The 23,891-nt window shown below is 39.1% G+C and overlaps 2 protein-coding genes across 3 annotated transcripts in view; both read left to right on the top strand.

Annotated features, from left to right (window-relative positions):
• Positions 1 to 581: 581 nt before the first annotated feature.
• On the top strand, positions 582 to 1,840 carry LOC126568259 (ceramide glucosyltransferase). Its single transcript, XM_050224706.1, has one exon. It carries the CDS (start codon positions 644 to 646, stop codon positions 1,838 to 1,840), a length of 1,197 nt encoding a protein of 398 aa, XP_050080663.1. The 5' UTR covers positions 582 to 643.
• Positions 1,841 to 5,488: 3,648 nt separating this feature from the next.
• The window catches only part of LOC126567992 (protein pangolin, isoforms A/H/I/S-like), a 51,411-nt gene continuing 33,008 nt past the window's right edge, over positions 5,489 to 23,891 (top strand). Inside the window, exons 1-2 of one of the 2 annotated variants that reach the window (XM_050224387.1) lie at positions 5,489 to 7,129; positions 8,601 to 8,743. In XM_050224387.1, the coding sequence (XP_050080344.1) occupies positions 5,646 to 7,129; positions 8,601 to 8,697 (1,581 nt within the window). In that variant the 5' untranslated portion in view covers positions 5,489 to 5,645 and the 3' untranslated portion in view covers positions 8,698 to 8,743. Of the gene's footprint in view, positions 7,130 to 8,600; positions 8,744 to 23,891 lie in introns of those variants that run through there. The other variant, XM_050224386.1, reaches the window with a different exon arrangement.

Below are 23,891 nucleotides of genomic sequence, written 5' to 3'. Positions count from 1 at the left end.
ATTCATTCAATTCTAGTATAGTCATTCATAAACTAAACAACACGCTCTTGCGTAATGATAACCCAAAATTGATGGAACTTATGTATACAACACCGGACTGGCAGTAATTTCTTCGCCCAAGACCGTTCGAAATAGATCGCAAGAGTATGCTAGTTGAGTCAAAAGCACCGAATACACGAATCTCTCAGTTCGAGATGCAGCCGCGTTTCGGTGCAGGTTGTACATTGCCTTTGCTAACTTTATCACTGTATGCGTCATCGTCTGTTATCAGAAAGTCAGTGTACCCAGAGGAGCTTACGATGGTCTTTACTGTCAGCGACTGCTAGGCTCAGTGATCGTGCGAATGTGGTCAGGCTGATAGCAGTTCTGGATCTGGCAGATTGATTAACGGCGGTGAAATAATATTATGCGATAAGGAAGGACGAAACAACCGATTCGTATTACTAGTGAACACAATAGATTGTGCGAAGTATCGGAAGTAAGCAATAACTAATGTAAAGCATAATTTTGCATACTGTGCCGTGCTCGAGTATCTCTAAGAGTGTTTGTTTGCTTGTGTGTGTGTGTGTGGGTGTGTGTGTAAGAAGTGGCCGTTGGTGCCTTTAGCGAACGAGAAGACACAGAACAGATTAATCATGAAACAATGTCGCCAACGATGATAACCATCATACACTGCTTGGCTATCGGTATCCTGATATTTTGGTGCGGAAAATGGATCATTCATCTGACTGCGATCACGTATGGGAAGATAAAGCTTCACAAAAAGGCATCCCAACAGCCCCGAGAAACACCATATCCCTCGGTGTCCATTTTAAAACCGCTGATGGGGGTCGATCCGAATCTGTTAAGCAATTTGGAAACATTTTTCCTGATGGACTACCCGCTTTATGAGTTGCTGTTCTGCATCGAATCCCAGGACGATCCAGCGATTGAAATAGTAAATCGGCTATGTGATAAGTATCCTAGCATTGAGGCGAAGCTGCTCGTTGGTGGCTCGAACGTCGGAGTGAATCCAAAGATAAACAATCTCTATCAAGGGTATGTGCAGGCACGGTACGAGTTAGTAATGATTTCCGACGCAGGCATTCGCATGAAGAGCGACACACTTACAGATATGGTAAACCATATGACAGAGAAGGTTGGTCTTGTACATCAGATGCCATTCGTTTGCGACCGAGAGGGCTTTGCTGCCGCATTCGAGAAAATTTACTTCGGCACGGTGCAGTCACGTATTTACCTGTGTGCCGATCTGCTCGGCATCAACTGCCACACGGGAATGTCGTGCTTAATGCGAAAGGACGTGCTGGACCAGCTGGGAGGTGTGCAAGCGTTCGGTTGCTATCTGGCGGAAGATTTCTTTCTTGCCAAAGCGTTCCACGATCACAATTGGAAGTTGACGATCAGCAGCCAGCCAGCGTGGCAAAACTCTGGGATTTGTGATATTAGCAGCTTTCAGGCACGACTCACACGTTGGGCTAAACTGAGGGTGGCAATGGTACCGACGACCATCCTGCTCGAACCGATGTCAGAGTGCATCATCGTGGGCTTGTTTGCGTGTGGTGCTGCCAAAGTACTCTTCCGTTGGAATCCACTGGTATTTTTTCTCATTCACACGCTGGTTTGGTTCTTGTCCGATTGGCTTCTGCTGTCGATAATTCAGAATGGAGCATTACCATTTAACAAATTCACTTTTTTCGTGGGATGGGCTTTTCGTGAAATCAGTGGCCCTTACTTGTTTTTTAACGCCTTGTGGAATCCAGCGATAAGATGGCGAACCCGCGTGTATAAATTAGCTTGGGGCGGTGTTGCATACGAACTTACATCTCAAATTAAATCATAATTTTCAACATAGCAATAGCAGTTAATTAACGATTTCTCAGGATCGCACGGTTCCCTCTTTCCGTAATTATTGCTTTCTTCTTATTCGATTTCCATTTTGCAATAAATTGTGCACATGTCGTAGCTCTTTTCCCTTTCAGTAAAGCGCAAACGTTGGCCGATATTACGATCATTCCTAATGATATAAAGTCGTTGAATGTGTCGTTATCTTTTTAACAACGGTAATGTTGTGTTTAGGTAATTTTTGCTATAGCTTTTACTTTTTACTCTAAACAGGCTAATTGGAAAGCAAACAGAAGCAAAACCTAGGTTCGAAAATCAGCATTTGACTGTTGTTAGTTATTTTCATTGAAAAGATTCTTGAGCTTTTTTACAAATTTGATAGGATTGTTTGCTGCAGTTGTACGTGAAACGTACATAACGAACCTTTTAATGGGAAAAGCTAACCTTTTTGTAAAACTATTCAATGTATATAAATATTTATAAACTCGGCGAGGACTATGAATTAAGTTAGAACCCAATTTGGACAAAAGGAAAACAAAAATAATACGACGAACAATTGAACGTAAGAAAACAAAATAAAAGCAAACAATGAAAAGTGTGAATGCAAATCGAATGGCTACCGTGTGTACAAAAAATAAGTGAAAGAAAACCTGTGGATGGTTTTGATTAGAAGATTAAAACATGTTAAACAATATAAAAAGAAACAAATTCTATGGTTGACTGATGAACTTTTTCTCAAAATTGATCGCACGAATGTTAATCGTTATGATCATAGCTTATGTTACTGCTCAGAAACTAATCAAGTGAAATGAAATAACAAGCACCAATTTTGCGTTGACTGTCCGAAAACTGTTGGTTTTCGGAACATCAAATCATAGCACATCCATTTTTTGTACCAAAAGGGGTTTGAACCAAAGATAAGAAAAACGGAATTAGTGGAAATTGAAATGAGTTTACTGTAAGGATTGATAACGATAGCGCAGCCGAAAACGATTTGAACAGAAAAAGGTTAAAAAATGTCTTAATCGTTATGGGAAGTCGATTTCAAATCAGAAGACTGTTGTGCTTATCAACACATGACAAAATTTGTTTCGGTAGCATCCTTGTGGATCTTCAGCACTGTTCAAAATTAGGCTCTCAAATCAGAAGTATTATTCTGGAAAACATTTTAATCGCAAGAACTAATCGTTCGTGCCATAATTTGATTGAAGTCTGTGTTTTATTATCATTGAATAGTTTGTACATGGAGAACAATTATGAATCAGTTCATTTTCCTGTAATCATCCTCTTTGATTAAGTCGAACATTTTTTCATGTACATGTTCTCATTCTGGGAAGAAATTTTGCCAAAAACATGTTATTGATGAATATTCACAGCAGACGGGTACATTTAATTATTGAGAAGAGACATTTTCAGCACCTTGAAGTATAGCAGCTACTTGTGACAATTATTATTATATTTATAGAATAGAAAAACATAGAAATGTGTATAGAAAAATATATGAAACTTATGTATAATAATATGCAAAATTTATGCTTTTTTGATAATATGAATTCGCTGATTCAGATATTTTTAGCCTATTGAAGGTTAAAATTCGGTCATAATACGAACGGCGTATAGTATTCAACCTAGTTATAAAACAAACCTATTGCTTTCACGGATAATCCGTGTTGTCGAACTATCCGGGAATTTCTGAGAATGAAAAACCACGGATAAACGGGGCGTCATTATTTTCTTCTTCGTGAAAGCAACAACACGTCGAATGCGGGACGCAAGAGTACCCGGGAGATTTAATGGAAGAATATAGGTACAATATAGCCAACAGCATCATGAATCGCAGTAATAAGGAAAAATACGGTCCCTTTTTTAGCTGAGCGTAGTGATTGGCAGAGTGTTTCGTTGCCGAAAGTAAGATACACATGTGTCAATGGTGCCAAAGTTTGAAGACAAAAAAAAACAACCATGGTGGTTTGTAGTTTGAAATCGGCGCTGTGAAACTTTTCTATCTTTGCTTGGTGTGTCGTTCGGACATGATTGCAAATTGAACAAAAGAACCATTATGTTTGCGTTGTGTTGCGATGAAACCATAATCTCGCGGTTGCGTTGGAATATATACATGTGTTTTGGGTATCTTGTTATCTGAGCGATAGGAGTAAAGTGTAGTGCAAAGTGAAACATATATTGAGGCATGTGTTTGTTGCTGTTTATTGCAATTGTTGCTGATTCCGTTGCAGCTTAGCAAAATTGGCTGAGCTTGACGGTTGTTATTTGCGAGGATTATGTACCGCGAAGGGAGTACGGCGCGGGTGAAGTTGATGACGACGAGTTCTAATTTATTTATAGAATTGCCTCCCTCATTCGTGTGCTGCGTTCCTGTTGCGGAACATTCATAAATTTATGCTTATGCTCGCGTGTACTGCAGCTAGTCAACCTGCGATAGTCGCCATCTGTGTACGGCTTTGATGTAACTGGGGAAAAAAAGCAAACATGTCCACGAACAAGTTTGCGACCATCGCCGTACAGAAAGTCCCGAGAATACCATCGTGAAAGCAACACATGACGCAGCAATACAAAGATGCACTACGAAAGGTGTATGTGTGTTACACATTTTCTTGGAATTTTCCGAACAGAAACCGAACGAAACAAGAGGATTAGCGACGATAAGGTGCAACAATTTACCATCTTCAAGCTTTCTTAAATGTTTATTCGATGAATGTTGTTGCATTACTTATTCAACAGTGTTTAACCACTTAAGCAACAAGGCGTCTCCATCGGCGGGATACATAGCGTACGTCTGTATCGTGTTTAATGCAAATAGTGAGTCATCCGGTTCTCTGTGTGTCTTTACATACATCTGTACATGTGTTTAAACGGTGAACGCGTGTTTGTGTGTGTGTGTGTGTTTGTGTGTGTGTGAATTTGAAGGTGTTGCTCATGCTATAGGATAAATGCATCGAAGAGTGCAACAATTCGACCAAATTGTTCTAGAGCGCAAATGTTAAAAAAGTGATACTACTCATATAACAAGTGTAATGAAAGTAATAAATAAGCGCGAAAAAAGTAATATGTGAAGCTGCAAACGCGAAAATCAAACGGGGGAAATGGAATTAATGGAAAGGAATGCAACCATTTGCTTGTTTTAGTGTACCGTATGGTGAAAAAGTGCAATATTATGGATCGGCTTGTCGGGCAATTGTGGTGCAAAATTAAATAAAAAAGAAATCATATTATTTTTTGCAGTACTAATACGGTCAGCTCGTACTGACGGGAATCTTTGCAGTAATCCTCCATCTGTTGCTATATAGAGTTAAAAGTTCAGTTAAGAAAATGATTATCTATTGATGATCAAAGTCACCCCCACCCCCCTCACCCCCCATTATCATTGGCTCTTGTGGTGGATGAAGTATCAATGGTTAGCTCATCTGTGGTTGTCGTAAAAGAAACAAAGTTCCGTGCGTACTGCGTGTAAGAAATAGTAATGTGCCATAACATATTTCTTCGATTGATAAAATTGTCGGAGTGTAATGGTATCTAGGAACAACCCGAAAACCTGAGCACAGTTCACAACTGTTGGCTATAAGCATAGTTCTCGTAGCTTGCCAATAAAATATAAAGCAACATAAGTAATATTAAAGCAAAGAAACCACTTTCTAACGGCGACAAGCGGGTGATTGTGCAATATTTATGTACAGTGGCCGCCAAGACGGTTTCCGCCGTGGTGGTGGTGTGGTACATCAATCTTATCGAAAATCATACCAAATCGTTAGCGAAGTACAGAGAACGTTGGGTTTGATGTGCACAGAATGCCAAACACAAACGAAAGCTCGCATTCCGGCACAACTACGACGGCGGTGGCAGCGGCAGCAGCAGCGGCAGCAAATGCTGGAGATGACCTCGGTAGCACAGATGAGGTGAAAGTGTTTAAGGACGAAGGCGACCGGGAGGATGAGAAGGCTTCGTCTGAGAACCTGCTAGAAGAAAAGTTTAACTTGATCGATCTGACGGAAAGTGCAGAGAATCTTGTGAAAAACTCATCTGCTCGCCAGGACCTCAGCCCCACGTATGTGCCCGTCACCCGTTCCGAGCCCACGCCGAATGGAAGTGGTGCAGCCGGTGGCAGCGGTGGTACTAGCAGTGCAGGAAAGCTCAATTCTCCGAACCATTCGCCTAGTTTCACCGGGATGGGTTATTTGCCACCATATCAATACTCCAGCGGGACCGCCAGTGCATTGCAGGCGGCTGGTTCGATGGGAAAAGGTGCTTTGGGGTTGTCGCAGTTCTTTTGTAATGAGGATGTGCTTTCGAATCCTCCACCAGCACACTGTGGCATTTTGCCCTACCAGCTTGATTCGAAAGCGATCGGACTCTCTGCTCGACAGTCGTTGTATTCTTTCTCCACCAGCCAGTATCCGTACCCGTCGATTCTATCCTCCAACATGTTGCCAGTACCACCGTCATGGCACACACCATCCATGTACTCTACTGCACCGAGCTTCCGCAATTCGTATCCCTCCTCATTGCAGATTTACACCACATTGGCCAGCGATCTATATTCGCGCTATCAATCCTCGCAGTCGCTGCTTAATTCAGTCCACTCTCACAACGTGCTTAATCAAAGTCTGCAGCAGGTCAAACAGGAATCGGGAGTGAGCTTAGTGGGAGCGGGTGGGAATGGGATTGGGCAAGATGTCGGGCTCGGGCACAATTACAGCGTGCGGCAACACGTGCTAAGCCCGGGAAGTAAAACGGTGGGAGTTGATCTGCCCCAAGAGTTGACAAATCGTTTTGGTCGAGCACAAAGCGTCGGAAGCACAGGAAGTGGTGGTGGTGGAGGTGGAGGCGGTGGCAGTAGCGCAATCGGTAACGGAGCTAGCAGTGGAGGAAGTAGTGGGAGTGGAGCGGTCAGCGGTGGCTCAAAGAAAAAGTGCGCATCCGAGCGAACTCACCAGCCGCAACAGGCACAACAACAGAATCAGCAACAAGCAAACCGGCCACATATCAAGAAACCACTCAATGCATTCATGTTGTACATGAAAGAAATGCGTGCTAAGGTGGTGGCCGAATGCACGCTGAAAGAATCTGCCGCTATTAATCAGATTCTTGGTCGCAAATGGCATTCGTTGTCGCGGGACGAGCAAAGCGTTTACTACGATAAAGCGCGCCAGGAACGGCAGCTTCATATGGAAATGTATCCCGGGTGGACGGCTCGAGATAACTATGGATACGGTTCGAAAAAAAAGCGGAAAGCGAAAAAGAAGGATCAGCTGGGCGGTGAACCTCCTAGCAGGTAAGTTTATTTCTGATACTACTGTCCCAATTGTGTTGCATTTTTTTCTATTTCATTCATGTATGTAAGATTGATTTTGTAACATAGAAGAAGAAAAAAGCATGAGCATACGCTGCTGCTAGCCAGTGATCATGCATGTTGATTGATTTAAGGTATGGACCGTCCATTTGCGTGCAGTGCATTTTCGAACAAACACTCCAAGCCGTCATTTATTTTGGGAGGGAATATGGTATATTGGCCATACATGTGTTTTGCTTTGCTGCCTTGTACCATGTCTTATTTTGCTGAATTACTGAATCGTGTAACGATGACTGCCTGCGAGACATAACATCCACATAACACGGTGTGTTAAAAGCGTGATTGGTGTTTTTTTTTTCGTGGCTATTTGGTAAAAAAACATGAGAGGAACAGCTTTACCATGTTGACATTGTTGACATGTTGAGCAAAAACGGTGTCTTGTACAATAATTGATGAAACGTATGTTTAATCGATCTTTTGTTTTCGATTTTCTTCGTTGAATTTTGTATAGCCATTTTTTACAACTAGTGCTTTTTACTGCTTCTCGTTTTTACTTTATATTCGAATCAATGCACTACATCTGCAGTATTATTGTTTTTGAATGTTTCGCTATAGAACATCAAGCTTTCGTTTTGTGACGCTGAAAAATAGAGCAAACACATCAATCTATCGACAAAAAATTGTTTAAGATACGCCTTTTTTATAACTACCTTGCAAAGCATCATGGAGCAACGTAGGAAACATCCAAGAAGGTAACTTCTTGGTCATTGTTCCTCATTTTGCAGTCTACGGTTGTGATGTCCTAAAGCATAGATAGTATACTGTTTTAGAACACTCATAAAATTCTCTATTGTGTTGGAATTTTTTAAAAATAATGATAAATGAATCATTATTTTTCAGTCAGTCAACAGTCTTCATGCCAAAATTCTGCAAAAAATATATTTTCAATTCTTTATTTTGGCTTACCGACCTTCTAAGTCACGCCGGATATCGAGTGGCTTACTAGACTCGGAGATACCACGTAGTTGAATAGAATGTTAGAATTGATATTCAATTGCTTGTCCGTTTTAATTTTCTATTTGAATCAGTAGAATTTTAATAGAATCTTTGGTAGTGTTTGTTTGCAAACGAAATGAAATATGGCAACTATATTAAAAATAACACGGCTTGCATCCATAATCAGAACAATGTACTATTTTAAAAAGATTAATTTTTGATGCTTTTTTCGTCTCATTGTTTTGCCATGAAACAAAATATAGCATGTAACGAGCTCATTTTTTGTTATCCGATTAGTTTTTCTGTTTAAATTTTAAGATGATCATTAATTTTGTTTACATAGTTGTATATAGTGCATCCCCTAATTCTAATAAAAACCATTTAATACAGTTATATACAGCGCCAAAGAAACGTAAAATGAAATCCAGAATCCGTCAAACAATTCATTTTATTGCAGGCGTAAAAAAATTTGTATACGTAATGATGAATCTGACAACTACGATGGATCGCGTATGTCGGACGAGTACATGGGAAGCTATGGCACAGTAGTGTAATAAAACACCTCTAATGCATCTCCCACGCCAAGCTCTAGTCACCTTTCGTACCGCCACGAAGATGCTTTCCTAGAGGAATGGGAAACCTTCTGCATCCCCCTTAAAAGGGAACAACAGCGCCACGAAGAACGCGAAACCTTACTCAATAAGACTTCAAACGACACCGTGTATATGTGTAGGAAATAGAAAGATAAGAGAAACAATCGAGCGAAGCAAAACAGAGCGAGCTAGTCTACGCGAGATAGTAGTGCGATATCTCTGTTAGCATTTATGCAATGGTCGAAAAGTTTTACTTTCAGATCAACCAAATTGCCGAAGGATGTACCGAACCATTTTTTGTGTTTAATTTATCTGTGTTCTATTATATTACATAACCTTAAGCGGTAGAAACACTTGGCCAAAGATAATGTAAGCGGAGAAGAATATGGTGTGAGACTAGATGCAATGTAATTGTTAAAGAAATTTCAGTGCAATCCTAGACATGATGAAACAACACTCCTAGCGATTTTTTGGGATTGTGTGCGCCACACATTATTAATTTCTGTTATAAGAAATGCAACAGCAAGAACAAAAGTTTAGAATCGCACTTATGCCCGGGCCCCCTTTACTTACTTGGCGAGGAATGAACATTTTTATTTAAAAAAAAAAAGAATTAATTTCATAGCCCGCTTTAGCATCTATGAAAGCTCGTTTATAACTCTGATTTAGTCGAATTAATAACCAAGTACAGGGAAGCCTTGACTGGCACAAATAAAAGATAACGTACTTTTAAAAACAAGGCAGAGTGTTTCATGCTTAGAATATTATAAAACGTGCAAAGTGACGTTGAGAAATTTTAAATTTAAATTTTAAAATCATCTAAAGAACTTTTTTTTAGTAACCAGTGAAATGAAGAGGAATAGTCAATCGGTTCGTCAATATCATTTGAGGACGATTGATTGCAATCTAAAACCTTTTCACAATCATAAAAAGAAGATTTAACTGCAGGATCCCAAATAGGCACACATTTGATTTAGTATTTTAGCACATCTGAGATGGATAATTTGTTTCACTGTCTGTTTTGAATTCAAATATTAAAAAAGGGCAAGATTTATAAGAGAGATTTGGTTTGGCAAGATGCTGAAATGAGAATTAAACACCCGTTTGTCTAGCGGTTTAAGTTACAATGTTTTAAAATGAGTTATAATTTTTAAATCTAATCACGATTTCGATTGCTGATATACATGAGTTGAGTTTAAGCAAACCATTTTCACATTCATTCGCAGTATCGCACACGCATACAATTGTACACAGCTTGCATAAACGCTGGTTTACCGAACGAATGTCGTTCAATTAGTAACGCGTACAATTCAACTGTGAAATTGTGTTACAGAATAAAATAACGTTTGCCGTTATCGTCTGTCAATTTAGGAATCATATACCTCAACCGGAACTACGTTAATTTGTTCTAGAGCGGGATTTTTGTCACCAATGGCGCTAGATAAGTTGGAACTGATAAGGAAGGCATTGAATTTGGCTCTGGTAAGGGCCAACCATTTTCTACTGTTCAACTCTGCATAATGGTAACAGATGAATAGATGGTACCGGAACAAGGCTAATTAAAAACTTCCGCGAAACCGAACCGAAGTTCTCTCGTAATCATCATTCTTTTTCAATACATCCTTCCACCGTGGGTAAGGGAACAGTTATACTTATCCCTCCGGTTCATTCGTAGATGGGTTCTACACGATGTCGTGCGCCATTTTGCGCCCCTAATTTGTGTGGCTATGCCTCTGCATGCTCCTCTATGGACGAGCATAATTGAACCTTTGGTTTGTTCTACGGTACACCAGGCGAAGGATCGTTCTGGCGTCTGCTTCGTACCAGAGGGGTAAACGTAAAAGTGTAATCGTGTATATGTGCCACTTGCAGTTGAAAGATGGACTGCGTGTGTCCCGTTTAACAATGCTACCGATTGCTAGCAGCGTTAGTGTCATCATTAGAGAATTCGCTAATAATCGGATGCGCGCTCTGTTGGTACTGGGTTCCGCACAGGAGTAACAGAAACGTTGCTAGTCTCTTCGTTTTGTGAGGGATGGATGAACTCATCCGATGCTCTGGCGAGCGCTTCCACTAGGGGAAATAAAATCTTTTCATTTTGCCACCTTCACCTTTTGCCCTCCTATTGCTAACGTACCTAACAGGCTCCGTTAGCATGAAAGACGGTGTTTCATGCTGGGCAAGAAAAATTGAGTAATAGAAACGATGTAAGGGAAACATGAACAAGCATCATGTGTTTCGAAGCATAATTTCAAGCTTCTAAATGAAAATTATGTAAAGCAATAGGGATTCCGTAGTAATGCAGATTCAACCGCGAAGAAATGGTTAAAACAAGCACTATTGAAATGTAGCTTTGAAAATGACGCATGCTAAACAGTTGAACAGTTGAACCTTTTATGTGTTCGATAAGGGTTGAGGTATAGCTTTAAAAAATATGTTATAACAACCGCTCATCATCGCTTTGGCAATGAAACATATTGTTACCAAAACACTGATGCCTGATGCTTTGATATCTATCGAAGTTGATTGTGGTGCATGCTTAATAACCTTGCCCAGATGTTAATTTTAAAACTCCGAAACTATGAAAGTGATTAGAAGTCACGAGCGAAATGGGTTTAGATGTATTATTAAAGGTATCGAACGAGAACTGATTAACATTGCAAGTTTTTTACACACACAACTCTGCGCTTATTTAGTCACAACATTTAACGAGCGACATAGTTAAGGGTTGAGAATCGCATTTTCCTTTCCCTCCATGTGTTGCGGTCTACGTAGCAAAAGGGATTAATGCATTGTGTGCAAAAGGCTTTTCTTTCATGCACGCTTTTCAACGGAACAATATAGCAAAATGTGATCCGAAATGACACAACTGCATACGTGTGGAGCCGTATTATCGTTATGATGATTTTTCTTGCGAAATGCGCTATTCATCGGTGCGCCGGGTTTGAAACAGAAAGTAAGCAACGATTTTCAGCAACTGGCACCCTTCTCGTGTGCCATGGTTTGAAACATGTGCCCTGCTCGGGTGTAGGTTTAATCTTCAAATGATTTCTAGGGCGGCTGAAAGGATTCGAAGAGTGCGCAAGGATCAGGGCCAAAGCGTATTTACAATAGAAAGGCAAACAAAAGCAGTAACTTTTGACAACAATAACAATAACCACAGCACACCCTACACTCCTCGGCAAAGCCACACTGAAACAAACGAAACAGTAGATGCGAACCAAAGAGAAATGATGGATGTTTGGGGAGAATGATGTTAATATAATTGTAAACAATACTATACCTCCATTCCTTAATTCGCAGTTTTTGTTTCATTCCTGGTGAACAAGTATCTTATGGGAACTCTATAGGAACATGCGCTCTATGGCAAAGGAAGCCCATTGTAAGCTTTACATGTTGTAAAAAGTGTACGATTTGCCAACGGATGTTTCATGTAAACAGCACATGTCTCACGCGAAGAAAACCGATCGTTGTCGGTTCAGCCGGCTACAGTCAAAATTTCACACATAAGATGAAGTGCTGTCGAAGCGAAGAACCATGAATATGGACGTGTAAATACTGTGCGATACGCACTGACCTTGGGTACGGCATGGTTCGAATTATTCATGGTGTACCTTAATTTTTCTCACGAAGGAAGAGCAAAAAAAAATCATTCACAATTTTCTATGAATTAGAAAATTAGAACAAGGCCTGAATGATCAGATCAAGACAATTTTCCTGTTTTTCCATTTTATCATAAATGGTAGGAAATACAATTAAAACGGCTCATGGAGTGAGTATAGCACGTGGTTGTTGATTGTTGGCATATTTTGATGTGAAATGGTTTGAACGGTTGTTGTACATACACAGCCCAAGGGCAAAAGCTTAGTAGCACTTATCTTCAACTCTACGTATTTGGTAGTTTACCTCTTTATTCATGCAAGCAGTTTACCTCTCCTTTTAATGCGTCCACCGTAAACGATCAGCACATTATCATGACGAGCGAAATTTTCTGCCAAATTAACGTAAGAAACATACTTTGAAATTAAATTTGTTAAAATCGATTAACAAATCAACAATCGAGGAAATCGAGCTAATGTTGTGTAAAACAATATAAATTCTAATTATAATTCAATTGAGGCATTTGGATTAAAAATTTAAACGATTTCTTCTAGGCGGATTGCATATCGACAACCATCCCTAAGTAAACACTTACTGGGTGTCAATAGTATCTGTCCGCAGTGAACACGAGCGCATGTAAAACATCAAACGGAACAACGGTCCACAACTTGAACTCGAATGAACACATCCATTGCAGCATCCACTGCTGGCCATTAGGATATGCTGTTCATGTCTGAACTGAATTCTTCTCCCATATCTCCCCTTCAGATGAGAGGTATCCAGCGAGAGCGAAGGGACAGGATAAAGATAAATAAACAGATATCGTTGTGTTGTGCTCTCTTAGATGTATAAATAACCGAAACAAAACAAAAACAAAAAGATTAATGTTTTGTTATGATGTACGCCGACCATCTTTTCCATCCACTGTCGTACTGAATCGTGGTGAGCGTGTACGGGCAAAGACAGTCGGAAAGCGTTGTATGAATGCAGGTTTTGTGTCGGGTTTCTTTAGAATTCCACGGCTAGAAAGCGTGTCAGGGTTTGTCTTAATAATAGAAATCGATTGATTACATTATTTTTATATCCCGTACCGTGCCAAATTCTATGCTAGTTATGAATTTAACTTCCTTTGCATCTTGCATGATTTTACAGCCTTAAGAGGTCTTGGTGTACCATTACTGGATTCCTTGACATGATTATGCCCTCTGCTTGATGTTCACTCCTGCGTACAATACCCGGCCATGCCGTGTGAATATCCACCCCGCTATCGACTCTGTCACCGGATCACCGTCATGAATTTGCATAGACAAGTCTGTTCTCTCTGGTGCTCTATGCGGTCATAAATGGAATTAAAACATATTCAGGAAATAATGTGAACGAAAACCAAAAACTCTAGTTGTTGAGCATAACGTAAACGCGCCTTTCAAACAGATGATGTGGCATTCAATGAAGCAGAAACTTTCACTTTCACCCAATCTTCATCCGTATGTGGAGTATTTTTTCTTCGAAAAAATTACCTGTTTTATTGTGGATTTTCCCCCAAATCACAATTGTCATTCAAATCATCAAATCATTCAATTGTTATTTAAACAAATGTGTTGAATCTACCCAGTACTTAGTAGTGCAACGTTTGTTATTTTTGTAAGTTTTCGAATGCGATTAGAACAGATCCTGGCTGACATATTTCACATTTCCTTACATCAGTGCCAACAGACGAATGTTACCAACAGAATGGTAACAATAGGAAAATGTGTCGCATACATCAGAATAATGCATAGTTTTGAATAAAAGAATTTGCCAGCATTGAGCAAATGCTCAAGCATTACATGCGCATATAGAAAGACAGGATATTGTGATTACATGTATGTTCTAAAGATCTTTCCACCTACTTCTTCCGACAATTTTCTTATTTTTTTTTTCATTTTGTCACTACCGAGCCGTCGTTGGTTGGGATTCGTGTCCACGTACGGTGGAATTTTTTGGATCAGTATCAGTTCTATAGAATAATACCTGGCACCTGTATCATCTGGTTGCCAATCTTGTTCTTCAAGCGAACCCAAATTTATCGGGCTTGTAAGCGGGTTAGAATAGGCTGAATAGTCCTATATTCCTAGAGAGAGAGAGAGAGAGAGAGAGAGAGAGAGAGAGAGAGAGAGAGAGAGAGAGAGAGAGAGAGAGAGAGAGAGAGAGAGAGAGAGAGAGAGAGAGAGAGAGAGAGAGAGAGAGAGAGAGAGAGAGAGGGTGAGGTTTTTGATACGCCAAAGAGGCTATAAAAATTTAACAAAATATAGTATCATTGCAAGAACTTTGCGTTTCAAAGTTCTGAATAAAAAGTAATAGTTTTTTTTTTAGAAAAATTATTGCACATTATTCGTTGGAGGCAGCTGTGTACGCGGGCGTGCATTTTTGTTGCATAAAACCATAAAAGTAAAAGTTGCATAAAAGCATCTCAGGACTTGACTTAGTTCACGCGCTACCTGTGTTGGCTTTTGGTTGCTATAACGTAGAAAGAAGACAATGCTTAAGAACGATTGCATGGTCAAAATCCCTCTTTTACTGTTGGAAATAATTGAACTTCATCGTGCAACAGCACACAAAATGCCTCGTGGATACAACAGATTGTATAAGGTTGTTTGCAACTTTTGCGATTTTTTAGCCCAGCACAGAAGAAGTAGCTGTTCATTTAATTAAATGTGTCAGAGAACAAGCATTCACCAAGCTTCTGGTATACTTCTGTATACAGAGCAGGGAGACGTTTGTAACAACCTTTGGGAAACATGATAAAACGTTCAATTTAAATCATGCTGTGATTTGCTTCATAAAACATACATTTTCTGTGCAGATGTATTTGCTTATTATCGGATTGAAAAACGACTGTCAAAACCGGGTGCAACATCCAAACAGGGTTTCGCCGAATCGATCCCTCACAACAATAATGGGTTGGACACGTTTTTGATGGCCACGTGCCGGCAATAAGCAGCACGGAAACGATGGGGCGTATACAAAACTCTATTCTACACGAAGAAAGAACCTTTTTTCAAAGCATTTCAAAAGTTTGAGCACTAACAACAGACGTAAAAAAGAACATTCTAAAAAATCATTCCATTCTGCAGCACGAAAAAAGAAAAATTGAGTCGTTGGTTTATTTCTGTTTTGGTGTAACAGTTTTGTTTGGTGATAAGATACCAGCTTCTGGCATAAGCCAAACGAATCAACAATTGAGAAATGTTTATTTCTGGCTCACTAAATAAATATTCATTAAATTTTATGCGAGCATAATGATTGTACTCTCATTACCTTCCGTTCCGTAAGACGCGCAACTAAGAAGTCAACGATGGCGGTCACAAAAGGAGGAACGGTGGGAGTTTAAAAAAATGCCCTTTTCGTTACCTTTATGGCATTTACGCATGTAATCCGTCGTTTAGGGGTTCTTTCAGTGCTGGGGGAAGGTTTTCGTTTTATCATACAAGGAGGTAGATCTGCGGCTTGTGCAGTAATGCTTCCATTCTGAATGAAGACATTTACGCTTCATCGGCATTTTGATAAACAAGAACGAAAAAAATCCGGCTTGCAATGGAATAGTATGGAAATAACTGGGCTAGTGCAATAGCTAAATCCAAAAATGCGACCCAAATTATCTTTGGACGAATTAATGTTAATGAATATAATTTTGTAAGGTGAATAGTGTACGACGCTTTCGTCAGCTAGTGTCTGATTATTTTGGCTTCAGCATAGCATCACATTTACTATTTCTATGCCTTTGGTATTTATAGAGTCCTCCGGATGATAACATGAACTAAGACGTGTGTTGTGTGTTAATACTATCCCCTCATAGTTCCTTCTGTTTCATGTGAATTGTATAACTCTGTTTCTTTGTATAAATGGCATGAGGTCGTAATGAAGCCAGTGAAACAGTGGTTTCGAGCCTTCCACAGCCTTTAAACTGCTGTTCAAACCTATTAGTTTACTTGATTACTTGCAAAGCTGGCTTACGATTCTACCATGTTCCCCTATGATCGCTATAGAAATTGGAAGAAAACATCCCAAATTACTTTATTACTATATTCAGGCAGTATTTTTATACCATACCGCTTAATGGAAGGCAAAAACTACGAGATATATCGTATTAACAGATTAAAGATTGCGTCTTGTTGCAAGAGTTATCAAGAGGACGCTCAGTGAATGAAACAATACAACAATGGGGAGTGTATTTGAATTAATTGTCTGCCAAAGAAACTTAGTTGTTTTATGTTTAGTGACTACTATTGCTGGTAAATTCAACTACTGGCTCCTTGTTGCTAATGTAATCTCTCCAGTGCTTTTTACGCAATGTAAGCTCCTCTCTCCAGCGAGTCACGAATGGACTGTGTTAATTATTAAATTATTTTTTGGATACGAAATTCCCCTAGTGTAACAGGTTTCATCCACCATTGTGATGCATTACCTACATCTGCAAGGATGATATTAGCGATTTTCTATAATTCCTAATATTTATCTTACCCCCAAGTGGCACACTTCACTTGCTTTTTCCTTATACAGCAAAAAATTTCCCCAAATTTTCTCAGTAAAATATGCGCAAATAAATGCGTTTTTCCTGGCTCGATAGTTTATGCAGACTGGAAGGAAAGGCATTTTCCAATTCTACTATGATGATGTAGGGCGGAGTTTTAAAGGAACTTGATGTGAATCAAGTCATGTTTGTACTTCAGCTTTACAATTTGTTCCCTTTGCTCTAGTTCATGCGACAGTTGATTCACATCGTACACATCGGGTATAATCAGCGGAAGTTTAGCATTCGGTTCGGTAAAAGTGTAACCCATAGAAGCGAATGAACGCGCAATCGCTTTAACAATCATTTACGACATAGAATACACTATTTGCAATCGTACCATCCTATGAGGTACTGAACAAGAAGCAAGTTTTTAATGAGTATTTACTCTGGGCATCAGTACTGCTTCCCTTTTGTTCCTTTTGTAGGGTCATCCCATGAAGGATTCATTACGAGAGAGAGAGGCATTAATAACCTGTTTGAGTAGTAGATATTTTTCGCCAACTGTTGGTGGTGGAGCTAGTAAACAATAACACAGTTTCTTTTGAACTTTTTGAAACAGGCCGCTAAGTGCAGCTAGTTTTTTTTTATATTATTTTTTTACTCCTTACAGAGGAAAATGCGACTACAATCAGAATGATTGCGGAAGATGATTTGAATTAAACTTACTCATTGTATAACCGCCGAGAGGCTAGTTTACAATCTAATAATGCAACTTCTGGATGCAGTGCATAATGAGAGAAACAATGTAATTTGTTGTAGTATTTATAAATGAACTAATTTGAAGAATTTGTGCCAAAAAAGAGTAACAGTCGTTTAGGCCTTAAGCAATATATTATGTTCGTAGCTAGTCAAGAAGTAATACAAAGTTGCATTAAATTATTTACGATGCCGCCGAAAAAATCAGAACAGTATGAAAATGAGAAATTTATGTTTTATATGTCAACAAGTAAGAATTTAATTCGAAATATCGGTGATTACTAAGCAAGTCTTTGTCTTTTAACTTTCTGTTTTGTTTTCATTACGTTGTTTTGGCTCGATAATTTCATTAACACCGCTACGTACAACAACAAACAAACTCATAGCTATTTCTTGTTTAGTTTTCCCGCCGAGGCAATGAAGAGAAAGAGACTTGATTATAGGAATACAGGGAAAATCATTGAAAGCCATTTAACTGCGACACATGTTATAAAGTGGCATATTGCAATGACTAATTATTTGAGATTATTTTCATAGAAAGAACTGGTTATCTAACGGATATGTAAAAAGTGTAACAAGATTTGGCAAAAAAAAATTACACTTTTAAGGATAATCTACGAAAGAGATTTTTCTTATTATATGTACTTTAGAGAATTTTGAATTGAAATCTCAACGCAGAGAGCAAACCTGTTGCTAAAGAGTCTGCAAAATTATTTATTTCGTAGACAAATGTATCAAAAGAATACCAAAAGATTTATAAAGGATTCGTAACATATGAGGATTTGTCAACTTCAGCATGATCCCTATGGAACGAAATTCAAGACGTATCCCTAAAGAACACAAGTAAGTCAAACTCGAAAGAATAATATGAAGGCGCCAAAAATGAATATACCAAAACAGAAGCATGTTCGAGGAGAACGTTGATGCTTAAAGGTAAAAACGATCGAATTTATCACAAAGTAATTATTTAAAATAATGAATTTTTTTAGACTTTTTGTAATAAAATCATTTTTAGAGCTTAAAGAAGTGTGCATGGTGAACGACACGTTTACCACCAACAATCAAGGTGAATCTAATAGATGAACAAAATTGCAAAGCTGTCCGTCACTGCAGAAAGACGGTGATTCGAATACGATTAAATAAGTTGGAGTTTGATTCCTAGCATGTACGGAACATAAATGGGACAAATAAGTTTAAACCATGAAAAATTACCGGAAACCCAATAGAATCGAATCACAACCTTCGGCACAAAGTGAAAACATGTAAATACCCCCCCATTAACAAATGATGGCATGTGTGTATTACATGTCATACAAAAAGATTGAATTTTTAAAGAAATCTGTACACAACGCACCAAAACATCAAAGAACGAAGCTAAGGTACTAGCAAAACCAAATCATTTGGAGTTAAAAACAGCTCTTGCACAAAAAGGATAGAAGTGAAGACATAACATTTTCACATATTTCACGCAAAGACGATGAAAAAAAAACTATTTCGATGAAAAAGTATGAAGAAAGTGGTTTTAAAGGAAAAGCAAAGAGAGCAAACCGTGTGTGAAAAATTAAGAATTAATATTTGTGAAAATAAAAGAGCTATATATACAAAACATCTACAGCAACAAAACACAATTCAGAAGCATGTTTGCAATGCAAAAAATAACTACAAAAAAAAAAACAAAAATGGAAAATGACGGATTATAAAATCACATTAGTCGAAAACACAGTATATGTTATTGTAAACATTTAACCGTGATTCAAATTGTATGATTTATTAGAAAATTGAGAAAAATCAAATGCTTAGTACCGGACACTTTTACCATTACATTTGTCCGTCCTTTGGGATTGTGGTACAATCTTACTGGTGAGTATTGTATGTAATTTTCCAAGCTTTTCTAAAAGATTTTCATTTTACTAGTATTGCAATCTCGTATAATGCACCCTTAAGACAGTACGGCACGCACTTTATTGCATTTATCCCGGGCGTACATTAAAATTATTCATATTTATTTATTACCAAGTAAATGACGGCACGTTGCCGTATTGTCAATGAATATTCATATGTTAAAGAGCTTGATGCGACAAAAATAGCTTATTAGGGTATGGATAATAATTGCACGTGTCCTTTTTTATTAGGAACAAACGAGAGATGAAGAACGGCCTGGCCGTAATGCTAATGCACATGCAAACTTAGTGTGTTTGTCAAACAAAAAAAAATATTTGAATGCAAGATCCAGTCAACGTTGAATATTATTGAAGGAGTCATTGTTCAACACAATATTCTGATAGTAATAGATGAATTTTGGAGTCGGTCCGGAGACCGAAGCAATAGCGGGGTCGATCTTTAGCTATGTGCAGCTATCGGTTGAAAGAATACATGACAAGCTAGTAATGGCAGACTCTGACCCTTCGAGGTTATAGAGTCAAAATGATGGAGACGCCTGGTATCTGACTATCACTTGGTGAGAGGGCATGCCTTATTACGCCTTATATTACTTGTGTTGAGCGGTGTCATGCAGGCATCCTAGGACGAAATTTCAAAGCCTTGGGTATAGAAAGAATAGCATACTTCTGACATCAAATACCTAGAAATTGAGGTCAAATTTCTAAAAACTATTTCTGGAAAACAATGTCTTCGATTGCAGCATTTTATGCAGTTCTACTGCACAATATGCTTTTTTGTATTTCTTTGATTGTTTTGATATACCTAACTTTTTACGATGCTTCGTTATGTTGCTTTTCAAGAAGCCCTTGATAATACCTAGAATGATTTCGTTACTTACTCTCGTTCATAATTCTACTTTACATCTACATCATCTGTTCCTGCTACTTACCCGGTAAATGGCTAATATGTAGAGAATTTTCCCGGCATATTGTCGTATACAAAATAACGATGACGTGGTCGATGCGGTGGATTTTTTAACGCTGAATTACATAATTTGTTGTAAATTATCATGAGCATTCCCGCTTTGTTGTCACGCATGCATTTTGTTCATGTACTCATTTTTGTCCCTAAGTATGCTCACAGAGGCAGCCAAAGTGTTTTTCATCAAACAAGGATAATCGGTTGGAGTTTGGAAGAAATGGATTTTAAACGCCCATGGCATATAAAACTCCACAGCCCATTGTTCGACGCTACCCAAAGTTATTTCATGACGTGTGCGTGAGTGATATCCCTCCGTAGAAAATGTTCATTTCCCATTCTTGGGACAATAATCGGCTGGAAGAGAAACTATGCCGTTACTTGTTTCATTTGGAGCAAAATGGATAAATACAAGAAGGGAGTTCAGTGGTGCGGTAAGGCGTTGGTTTTTTTTTTGTACTTTTTGTTTTGTTCCCTGGCCCGCAGTATCCAAGTTTTGCCCCTTTCTACCAGCCGACAGCGCCGGTGGCAACGGCCGGGACAAGAAAACAACAGGATACAAATTGTGCAGCCACATTCGAAGAGACGGGCTAGTGATAAATGGAACTGGTTCGCAATTAATGAGCGGCACCTCCATGAATATTGTACACCTCTTAAAAAGAAACAAAAGAATCATGCTGCCACTGCAAGCGAAGCGGTGAAACAAAGAATGAGTGATTAAAAAATGTGCACCTACACTACACTGGACATTATGTCGCTACGACCAATCTGTCATCGCGACACTCACCCAGTTCATACCATTGGTGTTGTGTTGAAAATGTTAATACAATTAGACACAAAAATGCTACCTAGTAGCTTCCTCACTCGCTCCAACAATTTATAGTTCCGCTATACATGTTTGTATGTACGTATGTTCCTCATGATTGTTTCGAACAATAAGGCATAAGGGGATAAGGCAAAGAATAAGGAGGAAATGCCTTATCAATATGATTGTAATTTTTTTTTTCAACACATGCGGTGTTGACAATACGGCACTGGACCGTCATAATCAATTGTAAATAAATAAATAAATAATAAACAATCCATGAAATCTATGTATAATTGTTATTTTATATCGAACTACAAATTATTTTAATCAAGAAGATACTAGTTTTATGATTTGAACAACGTAGTGTAGTGTATTAGAAATGCAAAACAACAGTTAAGAAACAGTTTAAAAAAACTGTTAACTTTACATAAAACGCATATGATTTTGTTACATATTGGTTTTATGATCCTTTGATCAATATTGTGTAAATACTTTTAATCACACGCTATTCTTCTGCAATGGGCTTTACAATTGTGTTGACAACTTGATCCTATTCGTCTCGGTAATACCCTTGTTTTGCTTAACATCCGACCATTATCCGAGGCGAGGCATTCGAGTGAATTACTAGATGGTGAATGTTGTAAATATTTGGATAAGAAATGTTCATGTCCGCCACTTCCTTATAACCTGCTAAAGCAGTTTCGAAAATGACTACATTGGCCGTACAAACAGTGTCGGAGTGAGTGGTTGCGCGGAGCCCTGAATTCTCAAAGAATAGGGCCCCCGAAGGGCTAAATCTGCCACTGCAGACAGAAAAAATATCTGATTTATTGTTTTTCACTTGCATTCGTAACACACTAACGAAATGTCAAACGGAAGTTTCATTCGGTAGGTGGCATTGTATAGTTCTATAAACAGGATGAAATATCTACTAAAGGTAAAAAAAACAATTTGAAGGCCCAGCACATCGGTTGGCGGATGTAAATCTAATTATTCACCGCCTGGGGGGGCTCGTTTCAATCGCAATTCATGAATAGAAATCTAGAAAACAAACGACTTAAGCCAAACTTTCATTCCAACTGCTTGTACATCATTACAAACAATATATGCCGTGTCTAGTATGACGTGTGGCATGGTTGATCGGCAATGAAACAACAAAATTTCTGCGTTACAATGAAATGGGATGCAGTTTTTTCAAACGCTATGATGTTTATAATTAAGACGGCCCTGTGGCCGAGTCGGTAGTGACGCCGTTCTTTACACGGCACGACAGGATATCGAACCCCTTTTGGATCGCCTCCTTTCTCCGTACAGTGACTGTCCAACTTAAGGGTAAAACGAAGTCGTGGATGAACAGCAATATCAGACCAAAAAAGTACCTTCCGAGGGTAGTACAGGCAAATAAGAAGAGCAAGGAAGTTTTTTCTGTAGCTTTTGCTTAATGTAATTTATTAGTTGCTTAGCTGAACAATGTTTTACATATATTTTATCCATTTTTCATAATACACTTGCCACGGAAGGAACGCTTGATTATCCAAAGCAGGGGTTCGATTGCAACACATTCCTAATTTCTGTTTTCGAAAATTAAAAATCTTTCTTCGCCAACCATTCGGTTGCATCCCGTTTGCACACAGACCGTTTTGATGCAATTGGTTACCGTCTGCCTTTGTCGCCGTTCATTCTTGTATTGCTTTCTTATTGCTCAACTCTTGTCGGACGTATCTCGCGCGATTTGCTTTGCTTTTTCACTCGCCTACTTTGTTGTAAATGTTGCCTGCTGGGAAACCGGGGAAAGGGGGGGGGGGGGGGGGCATTGGAGCATTGGAGCTGAAATGTTGCCTTTTTCCAATTTACTATTATTGATTAAAATCTTGCAAGCGCAACAATCTACAAAACGAACGAACCGAACGAAACTGAACCGAGATGAACTGAACTGTACCAAACGAATTCATGGCGCTGTTGCTGTTGTTGTTACTGGTGCTGCAGGAATATAACCGGAATCGAGATGAAAATTGTACGCCGGAAACGAGAAGGACGATTGTATGGATGCGAATGAACGGTCGGTAAGGTTTGCCATCAACGTACCCCTGGCTTGGCTTGCCCAGCACGCCCCGATCTCGGTATGTAGCATTCTCGGAGGGTAAAAAGCGATGCGAAATGGAAAACAAGGGAAAACATTGGGTTGGTGGATGGGCGGCAGGTTGACTGGTTATGCTACAGCATGCCGTGCTCCATCGACGGTGCAGCCTTAGGGTTTGTTGGATGAGTTTGATATGGTGTGCTGGTTCTGGCAAGTGGCAGTATGCCTACCCCACCTGCCCTCTCACCCTTCCATACTCCCTTCGTATATTATCCCACGCTTACTAGCCGATTCTGCCTATTTCTCTTCCTGTCCCATTCCATCGTTATAAGGTGAATGAATGAAAAGCTTGAACATGCATTACAATGGAACAAAAATCTGACTAATGTACATGACACAGCGTAGCGATGTAGGACAGGACAAGCGGGTCAAGCAAAGGGATGTGGTAGAGTTGTGGAAAAATGTGAAAAAGAACAGTCTTAATATTGAAGAGGAAAAAGGAAATCTCGACGTACGTTCTATACTCACATACACACTAACACTCACGAACAGAAGAAGGT

This window comes from Anopheles maculipalpis, chromosome 2RL (genome assembly GCF_943734695.1).
Source record: "Anopheles maculipalpis chromosome 2RL, idAnoMacuDA_375_x, whole genome shotgun sequence".
In the NCBI taxonomy this organism is placed as follows: Eukaryota; Metazoa; Arthropoda; class Insecta; order Diptera; family Culicidae; genus Anopheles; species Anopheles maculipalpis.
Note: the sequence above shows the minus strand (reverse complement) of the source record. Positions and strands in the feature narration are given on the sequence as shown.